This window comes from Macrotis lagotis, chromosome X (assembly GCF_037893015.1).
Source record: "Macrotis lagotis isolate mMagLag1 chromosome X, bilby.v1.9.chrom.fasta, whole genome shotgun sequence".
Taxonomy (NCBI): Eukaryota; Metazoa; Chordata; class Mammalia; order Peramelemorphia; family Peramelidae; genus Macrotis; species Macrotis lagotis.
In genome coordinates this window covers 17,473,521-17,489,008 of record NC_133666.1, presented here as the reverse complement: position 1 = coordinate 17,489,008, position 15,488 = coordinate 17,473,521, and the positions used below count along the sequence as shown (strand labels likewise).

General features: G+C 41.1%; 1 protein-coding gene across 2 annotated transcripts in view; it reads right to left on the bottom strand.

The window, feature by feature from the left end:
* AKAP14 (A-kinase anchoring protein 14) overlaps window positions 1–15,488 on the bottom strand; it is a 33,242-nt gene continuing 17,754 nt past the window's right edge. The window contains exons 2-7 of one of the 2 annotated variants that reach the window (XM_074205170.1): window positions 13,715–13,863; window positions 10,545–10,645; window positions 10,322–10,407; window positions 5,182–5,361; window positions 2,437–2,489; window positions 1–1,002 (exon numbers count right to left, since the gene is read on the bottom strand). In XM_074205170.1, the coding sequence (XP_074061271.1) occupies window positions 918–1,002; window positions 2,437–2,489; window positions 5,182–5,361; window positions 10,322–10,407; window positions 10,545–10,635 (495 nt within the window). In that variant the 5' untranslated portion in view covers window positions 10,636–10,645; window positions 13,715–13,863 and the 3' untranslated portion in view covers window positions 1–917. The remainder of the gene's footprint in view (window positions 1,003–2,436; window positions 2,490–5,181; window positions 5,362–10,321; window positions 10,408–10,544; window positions 10,646–13,714; window positions 13,864–15,488) is intronic. The other variant, XM_074205171.1, reaches the window with a different exon arrangement.

The following is a 15,488-nucleotide window of genomic DNA, read 5'->3' as shown; positions in this document are numbered from 1 at the left end:
CTTCCAAAAGGTCCTTGTGATCTATCCAGCTCTGCTACCTCTGGTCCTATATTTCCTTTTTCTGGGCAAACTCCTTGAGAAAAAAAAGACCATCTGCAATAGGTGGCATTCCCTTCCTCTGCTCTCTTACCTTTATAGTCTGGCTTCTGTCATTTAACAAAACATCTCCCTCCCAATGATTTTGATTGGCAAATTCTATGACTGTCTCAGTCCATCATTCTTGATCTCTCCACAGTCCTTGATACTGTTAATAACTCTTCTGGAACCATGATCCTGTCTTCCCTCCAGGTTTTTGAGACATCGTTCTCTGATTTCCCAACTTACCTGATCACTCTTTCTTTTGCTGGATTCTAATGCCATGCCTGCTCACCATAGATGCTCCACAAGGTTCCTCCTGGACCCTCTTTTTGCTTGATGTTTTCATCTGCTCACATTATATAAATTTTCTTCTCTATGCTTATGACTTCCAGGTCAACTTGTTCAATCCTAACCTCTTTTCTGGCCTTGCATCTCTAGCTGGATGTCCTAACTTTCAGCTCCTTTTACAGATGAGGAAACTGAGGAAGACAGTTAAATGACTTTCCCAGGGTCACACAGTAAGTATCCAAGGCCATATTTGAACTCGGGTCCTCCCAACTCCATGCCCCACACTCTACCCACTGTGCCATCTAGCGAACCCTAACTGGGGGCATGTAAACTAATAAAGAAGATGGTCTGGAGAAATAGAAAACAACAGTCTGGTATATTTATGAGTTCGTTTAAATGTAGAGAATGCATTTCCAGGCAGCTCGATTCTAAGTATCCTGACAACTTTATTTCCCAAAATCAACCCTATGGTTGAATTTTTAATGCTGTATTAGTGTACATGGACCAGAAATCCAGTCCTGAAAACCCTGAACCAACAGTGGATCATTGAATTAGAAGTCAATTTTGTCCATTAGGATTATCTTGCTTTCAATGATGTCCTTCAGCCACTTTTCTTGGAAGCGAGATTTTCCTGGTCTGGGGAGGGGGGCAGAGAAGAGGGAGGGGGAGAGAGAGAGAGAGAGAGAGAGAGAGAGAGAGAGAGAGAGAGAGAGAGAGAGCGAGCTCTTAGCCAGGCAAAAACAGTCAAAATTAGAGTAACTATGGATGGATTTACTGATGCACTCCTGATAGACCTACAGAGTAGTTCTAGTCAGGATTTCAGTTTGGAATCATACAAGATAAATGACTAACCTTTCTCACATCCTTTCAGATAGCAATCCCACAAGTGGGATTATCCCAATGAAGTTGAAGAGAGAAACAAAGGATCAATATAGACCAAAATATTCATTCTATTGCTCTTTGTGGTAACAAAGAACTAGAAACAAATTTAGTGCCCAAGTGAGAAATAAACAAAGAACTAGCATAAATAAATGGAATGGAATATTCTGGGTATATTAAGTGTAAGGAATTCAGAGATATGCGATGATATATGTGTGAACTGATGCAGAGTGAAATAAATAGAACCAAGGAAACAACTGCAATGAAAATAATGTCAATAAAAAAAATCATCAGGAGTACAGAATGGAAAAACTAATGAAGGTTCCCGTGGTGAGATAATTAAACTGAGAAGTGAGAGACCACGGTGACAGACTATTGTCTACATTGTTTGACAAGGTTTCTGTATTTTGTCAAATGCTTTCTTTTGCCACAAGGGAGGGTCCAAGTTAAGGGATGGCTGGATGAGAAATGACTATGAAAGACAAAAAGAAATGATAAAAAAATTGGATCAAAATAGCTATAGATCTGGAATGGCCATTTTAGAATACATCAATTCCAACTTCCTCAGTTTTTTAACAAGTGAGGAAACAGGTCCAGGGTTAGAAGATAGTACGTGTCTAAGGCAGGATTTAAACTCAGATCTTTGCTAACCTCATGACCCACACTGTATCCACTGTACCACCTGGTGTATTCATTTAAAAGAAGTTACTAAAGAGAATTTCAAATTAATTTTTCACATTTTAGTAAAAAATAAAATCTTGGGTCAGCTAGGTGGTGCAGTGGATAGAGAACTGGCCCTGGAGTAAGGAAGACCTGAGTTCAAATCTGACCTCAGGCATTTAATAATTGCCAAGTTGTGTGACCTTGGTCAAGTCACTTAACCCCAGTGACTTAAATAAATAAATAAATAATTTAAAAATAAAAAAAATAAAATCTTTCAAGATTGTGAGTTACCCAAACTCTTCTTTGTGCTACAAAGATCAATGAGTTAGCCTATTGGGAAAGTTCTTAGAGGTTGGAAGCATTTCAACCAAATGCATGATTATAATCAGTGAGTAAGCCCTCCCAGCTGGAATTTTTTACTATACCCCAGCCAGGAAGAGTAAGCCCCTCTCTCTTCCCCTTCCTCCTCCCATTCTCTGATCCTCTGCCCCCACCCCTATTTTTATGGAGTCTCCAAACACACCTTACCTGTGAACATATCTGTTGCCCTCCAGGACATAAACTACTTTGACTGGTGAATTCTGTGACAGAAAGAAGAAATTAGCCATTTCTATGTAATTTTGAAGTTTAGAGACCCCCCCCCTTTCCTCATAACACGGAGCTGGGTAGACCAATGGCTAAAGTACTGGGTTTGGAACTGAGAAAAGTTCTCTTCCTGAGTTCAAATCAAATACTAGCTGTATGACCCTGGGCAAGTCACTTAACCATGTTTGCCTCAGTTTCCTCATCTATAAAATGAGATAGAGAAGGAAATGCAAAGCATTCCAGTATCTTTGCCAAATAAGACCCCAAGTGGAGAAACAAAAAGTCAGACATAACTGGAAGACAAAATTCCTTGATAGACCTGCAAATGTTCCTTTTTATTTAATTAGGTTTTTTGATTTTTGCAAGGTTAAGTGACTTGCCCAAGGTCACACAGCTTGGTAATTATTATATCTGAGCTTGGATTTGAACTTAGGTCCTCCTGACTCCAGGGTTGGTGCTCTATCCACTGAGCCACCTAGTTACTCCTTTTGCAAGTGTTCTTAATCTCATTTCATACTTGAGGAAAGTAAGAGATCAAATAAATTGCCCATGTTCACAGAACTGGTCAAGTGTCAGAGCCAGGACTGAAACCTGGGGTTGGTGAAAAATTATTGGGAGAGCTAGGAGAGAACCTAGATGGACTTAATTTGGTTACACATTCCCTGGGGGAATGTAAGCTTCTGGAGGGCACCACATAGTGGGCACCTAATTATTTTTAAATGTAACTATCAGAAATGGATATGAAGACTTCTGAGATATATAGAAAGACTTATATGAATTGATGAATTGATGAGAAGAGGCCAGAGTACATACTTCCTTCCCTTCTCTGCAGAGGTAAGTGACTACAGGGGTGGAATAGTACATACACTGCCAGAAATGGCTGATGTATTAGTCAGCTTTGCTCAACTGCTTTTGTTTCTCTTTGTTATTTTTTGTTAAAAAAAAAAAAAAAGAGGCCTGGTTCACTGGGTAGATGGGGAAAGGTGGTATTGTAAAAACAAAAGATATAAGTGAAAATAAAATTTTAGAAATTTTTTTTAATTGGGTTCAATACGTTTCTCAAAGCTTCTCTCCTTCATCCCTCCTTATAAATTTGCACACTGCTGAATTCACCTCCCAAACTGACAGTGCCATTGTTTTTGGAAAAGAAGACAATTGATTGCCTTATAGCTCAACTGACCATCCCTATGGCTCCCCAGAAAAAACAATTCCTTTCCTTAGCTACCACTCAGGGCAGAGATATCTCACTTTGGGAGTTGTATCTCTAGCACCTGACAACTGAGATAGAGCTTGGTCAAACAGCAAGCATTTAAGAGGATTTTTTTCATTCATTTTAGAATTTTCTCTTTGATTTGGGAGTTTGGGAATTTGGCTAAAATATTCCTGGAAGTTTTTCTTTTGGAATCTTTTTCATTCGCTGATTACTAGGCTCTGCTCAGCTTCACTAACCTTGGTCATCTAAGCCTAGGAGTAAGGCTGTCACTGGAATGGGGAATGTGTTCAGGCTATGCAAGGCCCAATGACAGGACTGGTTAAGCTTCCCCTGGGAGGGGGGAGGCATGAGAATATAAAGGGTGATTGATGAGGATGCCTCTGTTTGATCTTTGCCAAAATAATAATGCTAACAACAATAATAATTACCTGATGTTTCTATCATGTTTCATATTTACAGAGCTTTTCTACCTTGGCAAAGAGGATGAAGAGGCTTCCTCAAAGCTAAGAACACTTGGGGGCCAGTCTTATCCACCTCTGATGCTGTATGAGTCCAAGCAAATCACTTAGCCTCTCTGGTCTGCAACTATCTCCCTAACACTAAGCAGTTAGGTCCTGACTAGGCTGAATAAGGAATTCTCAAAAGTGGTCATATATTTAAATTTAAACTATTAGATAGTCACCAGTGAAATCACAGTTCCAGTCTCAAAGAAAAATCTCATTTAGTAATTAATGGCAACAATTCTCACAGCTAACATTTTGATACACAGCACTTTATGTAAATTTCTATTTGAGACCCACATATGTATACATATACACCATGAATTCTTATGTCTATACCTTCCGTTAAGATTTGCAAAGCACTTTCCTTCCCATAGCCCCTTGAGAGGCAATGAGTGTGATTATAATTATCTCCATTTTAGAGGAGAGGAAGCTGAGGCTCCGAGGAGTCAGGTGACTTGACCAGAATCATCAAGGGAGTCAAGATCTGAATAGGGAATTTAAGTCAGTCCCCCTGTTTCTAATTCCCAGGCTCTTGTAGTATAGGATCATAGATTTGGCACTAGAAGCAAAACTAGAGATCATTGACTTTAAATCCTCCCCTTCCCCTTTTTTGCAAGGAGCACACTGTGACATATAAAGAGGAAGGGACTGGCCTAAGGTCATGTGTAGAATTTTAGGTCTACAGATGGAAGAGCCCTCAGAGGCCATTGAGTGTGATCTCTTTGAACAGAGAATATCAAGGCTCAGATCAGGGAAATGACTTACCAGGGCCACAAAGCTTTGTGCAGGGGCTCCAGCTCTGATCTCCCATCTCTCATTCCAGGACCCATAAAGTCATACAGTAAGAACCTTAGAGTCAATAACCAACCTAGAATTTTCCCAGGATATAGCAAGATCATTGGGGTGGGGGAGGAGTACTTTCCCCAGTTCTGTTTCAGGAAGGAATCAGTGACCAAAAGGGGAAACACTTACTTTGGGTTTGATCTTGGAGACCTCAATGAAAAAGTACATACAGGCAGTAGCCCGGGGCATGGGCTTGCGAGCTGTGGGGGTGCTCCAGCGCACTCGGTAATGATGGCATACACTGAATTCCAGTTCCTCCTTGGCCATGTAGTCACACCAGTGGAGCCAATTATCATGAAATTCCCATGTCTGCTCAACACAAAATGGGGAGTGAGGTGGGGGAGAGAGAGAGACAGAAATACAGAGAGAGACAGACAGAGAAACAGAGGGAGAGGGGGGGTAGAGACAGAGGTGGCAAGAAAGAGATCGAGAAGGAGGGAAAGTCAGAAGCAGAAAGAGATAGAGAGATAAAGAGGGTAGCAGGAAAGAGAGAGAAACAGATACAGAGAAACAAAAACACAGAAACGGGGAGGGGAAGAGAGATCAAGAAAGAGACACACACACACACACACACACACACACACAGAGAGAGAGAGAGAGAGAGAGAGAGAGGATCAGAAAAGAGAGGAAGAGGAAGACAGAGTCATCCTTTGATGACAGCTCTGCCACCGAACAGAGGGAAAGGGCAGCATGCAGCTGCTCATCCCCTAGTCTGATAACAACCTCCTCCTAGCTTCCTTTTAATGAGGAAATTTGAGACTTCTGAGAAAAAGCATTGCACAGTGTAAAAGAAAACTGAATTTTTAATAATGAACTTGTAGTTTGGGGAACCTGAATTCAATGCTGACTCTACCACTTTCTACCTCTATGACCTCGGACAAATCACCTCCCTGGGTCTCAGTTTCCCTCTCTTTAAAAAGAGGGGTTTAGACTAATGGGCCTATAAGGCCCTTTCTAGTTGTAGATCTGTAATCTTGTGTGGGCAAATAAGTCCACTTCTCTGAGACTCAGTTTCTCCCTCTGCAAAGTGATGGGGTTGGAACTAGATGGGCTCTGGGGTAGACATAAGATTCTACGTGTGACCTTTAACAACTTCCTTCATATCTCGAGGTCTCAGTTTCCTCCTTTGGAGAAGAAATTAGGGGGTTTGACTAAACATCCACTGGGGTCCCTTCCAGCTCTGGATTACTCTTTGAAGATTTCACTGTGGTGAATCCTTTCATAAAGCAGAGGCTCTTTTTGTGGTTTGCCCCTACTTTATTGAGTTCATAAGTAGGGGTTCTCCTGGGCCTAGATTTCTTAAAGCAAGGTCCACCAGTAAAGAGTACTGGTAATCTTTCATTTCCAAGGGCTGTGCCCTTCCTTGAAGTCAGGAGAGTTGGCCTGGATAGTTCCTAGCTATATGGCGCTGGCAGATCACTTTCTCTTTCAGAGAATTGGCTCACTTTTCTGTAGAATGGGAGATAGTAATATTGGGGAAGAAATTGCCATTGAAATATAAACTAATATTTAGGAATAAATACTTAAAATTATTAGAGGTAGCTTAGTACAGTAAATAGAGGCTATGGAGTCAAGAAACTGAATTCAAGTTCCACCTATGTCATAGGCTGACTGTGTGATCTTGGGAAAGTCTTTTTACCCTTGCCACTCTGAGTACCTCTCTAAGACTATTAAGTTGCCAAATAATTGCCCACTGGATTTGAAAGGGCAAATTCCCTAGATGAAAAAAGTTACGGAATGTGGTCCACAAAAAAAGATTGATGCCGTATTAACTGTTCCTCCAGTGACTCATTAGAGTGTAGAGGTATGTTTGGCTTCTCAAAGGTTATGCAAGGGAAACACAAGGTTATCCAGATTCTACCACTCTGGAAAGATTTGGCACCCAAGCCCAGACAGTCTATATATTGTCCAAGCACTTACCTAATCACGTAAAGAGATAAAACGTTCATTGGTCAAAGAATGCCCATCAAAGACAGTCTACTAAAGTGGAATACAGCCTTGATGGTAATGATGTTTCTCAGTCTCAAAGAAGACCACATGAGGGAAGTGATGTCATGACAAGAACATGAATTGTACTTGAGTGAGAAGCTGCTGTGCTAAGTCACCAGCCTCACTTTCTCCTCCAGAGCCACCAGATATGAATCAGGTCAATTAGAGATGACATGGATGGGAGGCAATCAGGGTGAAGTGACTCGCTCATGGTCACAGGGCTAGTAAGTGTCTGAGTCCAGATTCGAGCTCCAGTCCTCTTGACTCCGAGTCCAGTGTTCTATCCACTGTGCCACCTGGCTGCCCTGGATAGAGACTTAGGGTCTCTGTCAAAGGATGCCTTTAGTTGTTTCCTTTAAATGAAGAATATTCTTATTCCATCCTAGAAAGGTAGATTTCTGCGTAGAGGAGGGGATGATAGGATTGGTGTTTGATGACCAGCATTTTGGTAACAGAGCGAGCATTTAATTACCACTTGCTGAGTGCCAGGCAAAGTGCTGGGAACACAAATAGACAGTGCCTGACTTCAAGGAGCTCACATTCTAATGGAGGGAGACAAGACACAAAGGGGAAGTGAAAGTGGAGAGGGGCAGGGGCAGGGGGGGAAAGTAGTCCTGATTCCTGGAAAAATATGCTACCTGCTAACCAGAATAGGCCGAAGGAGATTCTCGCTGAAGCTCAGGACCAGGGAAGAAGCTGGTGAGCAGAGAGGAGAGAAGGGCAGAGATATTGCTGTAATATAAATACCAAGCCTTAGCAACAGATTCAATTTAGGTTTAAGAAGAGGGCAAGAACTGAGGGTCATTCCAAGACTTCTCCCCTTAGAAGGATAGTGGTACAATTGACAGAAGTTAGGCAGAATAGATTTAGAAGAAAATATAGGGACAGCGAGGTGGCACAGTGGATAGAGTACCAGCCCTGGAGTTAGGGGGACCTGAGTTCAAATCCAACCTCAGACACTTAATAATTACCTAGTTGTGTGACCTTGGGCAAGCCACTTAACCCCCTTGCCTTGCAAAAAGAAAAAAAAGAAAATATAGTGAGTTCTGTTTTGGGCTATGTTAAACTTGCGATGTTTGTGAATTATCTAGTTCAAGCTGTCTAAAAGACAGCTGCTGGTGGGGATATGGGAATCATGTGTATAGAAATGATCAATGAATCCATGACAAGGAATGATATCGTTGAGGAAGAGAAGAGAAGGAGAGGAGGAGAGAGTCTTGGAACTGTTCATCTTCAGTAGGCAGATGAGAGATAATCAAACCAGAGAAGGAATGCTCATGCCACAACTAAAAAGATCTCAAAAGTCAAGAAAGACCATTAAAGAGGTTCAATAGGGTCAAAAATGCCAGAAGGTCAAACAGAAAGCAGACTGAGAAAAAAACAAAGGCTTTTGCAGTTCAGAGACAAGAGGTCACCTTGAAAGCAGAAGTTCCAGTCAAAGTGTGAGGTTAAAAACCACATTGCAAAAGATTGAGATATGAGTGAAAGAGGAGAGGAAAGCCTTTGGAGACTCTCAGATGTGAAAGGGAGGGGTGATCCATGAGGCTAGTTTAAGAGACAGCAGTGTCAAGCGAAGGTTTTTTAAGCATTGTTTCCAGCCAAAACTGGGACCAACCCCAGGAGTTTCCATTAACAGGGGAAAGACAATGAGATGCTTGGTACTTGGACTCTTCAAAGATCCTTCAATATACCCACTGACTGAAAGTGGATCCACTGGAGGTCATATCTTATACCCCAAGGAGAATAGGGACAAGGAAGCCTTGGCTCAATGGCCCCTCTCTATTCAAGAAGTTTATCCAATAATCAATCTAGTCTTCCATTGGGCCTTTTACCCACTATAGGCCAAAAGCCCTCTCTACCAGTCAGGATACATCCTGATGTGATTTCTTCTAGAGTTTTCTTGCCTCCACTTCAACAGACTTCCCCAATAATGTTTCCTCTAAGAAACAAATGCCACAGGGAGAATGGATTCTAATTCACTTTACCAATTACAAGAAGGAGGAATTCTGGAAGAAAGACCACAAATAGGTCACATTTCCCCACAATCAGACTAGGAGGTAGATTGTGCAGAGATCATTAACTGAATTTTACAAATGAGGAAACTGATTTTCCAAGATGTAAAATGACTTATTCAAGGTCACAAAGGCAGTTTTAGAACCAAGGTATGAATCCAGGTTTCTCCTGACTCCAAGTCTAGTGCTTTTTCCATTGTATTACAGTTTCAGAAATCAGAGAATACATGATAATCTCCTTGAAGGCAGGAATATAATTGTTTTTCATCAGGCAGAGAGCCCATCACATAGTAGCCATCTAATAATCATTTGCTAAATTGGACTGTCAGAAGAAGGAAATTTAGATGCCATTTCATTCAGTCCCCAAATTTTACAAAGGAACCAAGGTCAGAAACAGGAAAAGTTTTGTCTTTGCACAGCTAGCCAATGGCACCACTGAGACTTTGGAACCCCAGTCTACCCAATGCTTCCATTTGAACCAAGTCAAGCAAAACAACAGGTTTTATCCACATCTTTTTGCCCTCTTTTTCAAGAGGCAGAGACTCTTCATGGCCACAAAAATCATGATTTTGTACTTGGAAATGTCATCTCCAGTTTACAGTTTCAGTATCAATTGGCCAGTCAAACTGGCAGCATAAGGAAGAGTGGAATGAGCAGAGATTTGGAAGCCGAAGACTGGGTTCTAGTCTCAGCTCTGTCATTCACTAGTTGCATGACCTCTCCAGAACTCAGGTTTTCATCTGCAATATGTAACATCACCTCTAAGATTCCTTCCATTGGGAAAGCTCTGGGTTCTATGATAAAGACAGCAAGAGGAGACACTATTTACAGCTGAGACATAAGTTTCCAATCTCACCTCTTAGAGGTCAACTTTCTTAGTTGTGGGTTGAAAACCATTCCCCTAGCCTTCTGCTACCCAAGATAAGCTAAAAGGCCAGAACCCCAGAACTCCATGCTTTGCTCTGGTTTATACCCATGCCTGGACTGCCTTGTGTCTTCCATGGCCTCCTTCAGATCTCTTCTGCAAGAGGCTTTTTCCACTTTCTAATCCTTCCTTTCCTCCACTGCTGCACTGCTAGAACCTTCCCTTGGAGATAGATTCCTTTTCCCTTTATACTAGCTATCTCTTGTTGTATAGAGCTATTGATATGTTGTCTTCCCCATGAGTTTATGAACTCCCTGAGGACAGGGTCTGGGTTTTTGCATTTCTTCCTATCCCCAGCACATAGAAAGTAGTCAATAAATGCAACTTGCCCCTCCGAACTTACTGAGATGTATTCTTCAATCTGCTCTCGGCCTAAGTCCACTGTGAAGTCTTCACATGATGCCCAGTTTATATTTTTCACTGGAGTATCTAAATGTGAAAGCAAACCAAGAGCCAGTTAACTAGTACAGTGGAGCCAAAAAGGGGGCTAAGTAAGAATCCCTCTGTCAGTGCTTTGCTCTCTCAATAAATGTTTATTGCATGGTCTGCCCCTCCAGGATCACTACCTTCCAATGTTTTGACTGCCGTCAAAATAGCATCTTCTGTTATATGGACAGATTGTTGTGTTGTATTCGAAGATGAGGTGTTTAAATCCATTATCTTCAACCTGAAAGAAATTCAAGAAATTGCCTTTTGCCCCTTTTCCTTGTTAGTCCCCTTTTCTGAGAACCAAGGATGGATGTAGACATATTAGTTCCATCAGTGAGGAATGTTGTACTGTGTAGTGGTTCTAAAACTTAGTGTCCCTGTGACTCTCAACATACCACCTTCCTCCTTCCTGTAACTGTCCTATGGCATGAATTCAAATCCATTTGGGTTCAAAAATCAATTCCCCTTGGGATAATTGGAGATTCCCAAGGACATCAAGGGCAATGTTGGAAATCTTCATTTCAGTAAAGGATAATTTCCATCCACCAGCTCACTGAGACCTCAGGAACTCAGAGCAGACTAGGAATTGACCTGTTTTACAGTTAGAGAAACTGACCACATAAACTCCTTAAAGAATTAAGGGGAAAATTCATTATTTTTGCTCTTTCTGTCTCCATTGCCTGACACACATAATCAATTTCCCTCTCCAAAGTTACCAGGGCCTTCCTGATTTACAAAGCAAATGACCTTTTCTCAATTCTCATTAACATCTCTAAAGCCTATGACATTGTGGATAAGCTCCTTCTAGGATAGGCTCCTTTCATGACGCTGTTCTCTCTTTCTTGGAATACAGTTGGCATTTAATAAAAATTTTTAAATTCATTGATTCCTAGTTCTCTTACCACCTGTCTAACTATTCCTTCTCACAATATCTTCTTCTGAGTCATGTCCACTAAGCATGGGAATCCCCCCAAAGTCTGTCTTATCTCTTCTCTTTTCAGTATCTTGCCTGTTGATTTCATCAACTTCCTTGGGTTTAATCATAATCTCTATTTCAGAAGCTCCCAGGGCTATTCAGTTAGCACTGGCCTCTCTCTAGAGTTATGGTGCCACATCATCTCATGCCTCTTGGATGTCTGAAAGAGGATGCCCCTCAAGTATCTCAAGCTCAACAAAGCCCAAACAGAATTTATCTTAATGGTTGTTAAACTCCTCTCTCCCGCCAAGGTTCCTTGCATATCACCTTTTCCCCTGTCTTCGCCTTTCTCAACCAAGTTGTCATCCTGGCTCCTTTCTCATCCTCACCCTACACATTCAATCTGCTGTCAAGCCTGCTGTTTCCACCTTTCCAACATCTCTCAGACAAGGCCACCTCTCTTCACCTCCCCACCCCTTCCACCTCAGTCCATTCAGAGACATGGGGTCAGAGGAGGCATGGGAGAGGCAGTCAGTACCTCTGCCTCCCTGCAGAGGGCATGCATGTGTACCTTTATTAGACTCAAACATGCAAATCTTGATTCAATACAATCCTTGCCTCCCTAGTTACGGACCCACCACACATCACTAGTTCATTCTCTCATTGTCTCTCAAATGGACCTCTGTGAAAGGCGTCTAATCGGTGTCTCTGCCTCAGTTTTTGCCTGATTCCAATGCAACTTCCATTCAGCTGCCAAAGTAATTTTCCAGAGTATTGGTCTGACCATGTCACTTTTATACTCAATAAATTTCAGGGACTCCCTATCACCTCTCTGATCGAATGGTAAGCATCTTCTGTTTGGCATTTTAAATCCTTTACAACTTGGACCCATTCTACCTTTCTAGTCTTCTGACACATTAATCCCCTCCAGTCACTCTACAATTTAGTTACACTGAATAACTGACAGTTTCTAGAGCTGATCACTTGATGTCTCATCTCCATGCCTTTGCACTGTCTGACCCCCTTCCTGGAAACTGTCTCCTCCTCTCTCCCTCCTCGTTTCTCTGACTTTCTTTCAGATTCAGGCCTTTCTCTAGCCCCCCCGAGGCTACTACCCTCTCTCTGAGATTTCCTGACATCTACTCCACATGTATCTTGTCTATACCTAAGTTATTTTCACATCATCTCCCCTACTGGACTAAGAACTTCTAGATAGCAGAGACTGTTTTTGCCTTTCTTTGTATCTGTGCTTAGCATAGGATCTGGCACATAGTAGATGCCTTCTTAATGTTTTTTGACTAAACAATATATTATTGTTGAATGAATAGAGGGGAAGTGACTTTCTCAAGGTAACTTGGTCAAAACACTTTGTTTCCCATCCATTTAGTCCATGTAACAACAAATGACAAAACCATCTTGTAAGAGGTGAGGAATAAAAAGAGAAAACAAAAGGTAGAGAGGGTAAGGGATTTCCCCAAAGTGTCACACAATCAAGAAAAGCTGGAGGCCAGGTTTAAATTCTAGGTCTGAAAATCAGGGCTTTTTTCCACACTGTATCTTTGCTATTGAAGAGATATGGTACAGTAAAAAAAAAAAAAAAAAAAAAAAAAAGGATTGCGTTTGGAGTCAGAGGAACATGGATTCACATCCTTCCTGGTCACATACTTGCTTGACCTAGAGCAAAATCACTTCAGGCAAAGCCTCAGTTTCCTCCTCTGTCAAGTGAAGGGGTTAGACTAGCGGGCCTCTGACATCCCTTATATTTCTAGGATCCTATATGTGACCTTGGGCAAATCTCTTCCCCTCCCTGGGACTCAATTTCCCCCCTCTATAAAATGAAGGAGTTGGACCAGACAGCCTCTGATAACCCTTCTCATTCTAGGATCCTATATGTGACCTTGGAAAAGTCCTTTCCCCTCCCTGGGCTTCAGTTTCCTCCTCTGTCAAACCAGGGGGTTGAATTAGATGGCCTCTAAGATCCTTTCTAGCTCTAAATCTAAATCTAATATATATATATATATATATATATATATATATATATATATATATAATGGAGTTTCTAACAAATGCTCTGGGGATTCATTGAGTTCATTAATTTAACTATGAGAACCCCAAAGAAGAGGCAATAATGTAAAAACTGAAGGAAAGGAGAATAGATTTCATCACACCATCTCTCCCTTCTCCTTGCACATCCATCCAACCAACTGGGGAAGCTCAGTGTCAGAAAGGTATCAAGTCTCTCTTCTATTTACTTGGTGAAGCCAAATCATTGAGAACAGCAGAAAGGATGTGATATCACAACACCTGTATTCAAATGAAGCTAGTGACTATGGGCTCAAACCTTAGTTTCCTTCCCTCTAAAAGGAAAATAATCATCTGAATATCACCTACCTGAAGGGGGAGGGGGAAGTTGGTGGGGAGGAAAGTCCTTTGGCAAATGGGACTTAGGACAATTATTAGCACGTCTCTGGCATTGAATTCTACGAAGAGTAGCTCAAGTCTAATAGTCTAGGAGATCAAGCACCATAGTGCTCAGCCAGCTGAGGAAGAAAATAGAAAGTACAATCATCCCTTCCACTTTCTCTGATTAAAATATATTATAGATGATCATAAGAAATTAAATGGGGGGGCAGCTAAGTGACACAGTGAATAGAGCACTGGCCCTGTAGTCAGGAGGACTTGAGTTCAAATTTGGCCTCAGATACTTAATAATTACCTAGCTGTGTGACCTTGACCATTGCCTTATCAAAAACAAACAAACAAACAAAAAACAAACTAAAAAAGAAATTTAATGGGATTGGGAGGAGGGGAGTGTCACAGAAGCTGCAGATGATACCATCTATGACCAAATATCTAACTCAAATTTTACAATAATATATTGTAAACACCCCGAAAAAGAAAAAGGAAATATTCAAACTTCTTCTGTGATACAAAGGGAGACCAAAAAAATTTATGTGGCTTTTCTTAATCTCAGGAGTACTGTGTTTCTAACCCTATGATGTGGAAAGGATAACTGCATTCCTTAGATCAAGGAAGGGTAAAATGATCAGATTGACTCTGTGCCCTTTTTAAATTGATCCTATTTACAATTAATTGATTTTTGTCCTGTTACTGCCAAAATCATAGGGGTTTTTTTTTTGTCTGAACTTAGTATAGGATCTCAGCTGGCCTATAATGAGTTAATTTTAGAAATTAAATTCAGTACTTCTTTTAATCAATCCTGTGGATGCTTGGTTCTAATTGATTTGGGTGTTTTGCTTTTTAATGTACATTTATGTTTCTATTCTGTAATGGAAACAGGTTCCTATCTGTTTCTGGTGTCCTTGAGGCATGTGGGTGGACTGATACACCTTCAAGCTATCCTCCAAGGATGTTTGACTTGTTATCCAAAGAAGTCTGGTCCACTGTCTCTAACTTTATGGGTGGACTCAAACAATAAATATTTCTGATTCTCAGGAGGGAAGGAGAGAGCTGTTGCTAGCCCCTCATTTCTAACTTCCAACCAATCATATTGACTCCCACCCCTCAGCTCTGAAACCAATCATTTTGATTTTGCCACTTAAGATGTTGAGCTTTGAAACAAATCATAACTTGTTTCTCACCTATGAAGTCCTATTCTTTGTTCTGTACTCCTCCAAAACTATAAAAGAGAGTTGTCCTCCTCATCTGGGGTCTTAGGTTTGTTGAGAAAGCTGAGATCCTATGTTTTAGCAAATTAGTGATTTACTAAGAAATTGATCATGGGAAGAACTTTGTGCCTCAGTTTACTTTATTCTAATCATAACAGGGGTAACAATGTTGGTCAGGAGAGAGGCAGTGAAAGATGAGATGGTAGGCACACAGTTCCCTCTCTAGAATCCTCAGAATCATTTAGCAGCATGTTTCAAACCTTAAATGAAAGAGTTCAGGCTGGATTTAAATCAATTCCAAATTAAATCTACTGAAACGTGAAGAGTATTTTGGGGTCTGTTTGGCATTAAGGATACTTGAAAAGTAGTGAGCCATTGATGTCTTTCAGTCTTATAGAGATGACATGTCATTTTTTGGACTGGAAGAGGAAGCAGACCTGAGATTTCATTGAGGTAGGGAACCATTTCCAGTGTGGAAATTCCCTTCACAAATGCTTTTAGGCAGCTGTCCTTTAAAAGACGGTCCTAAAAGCTAC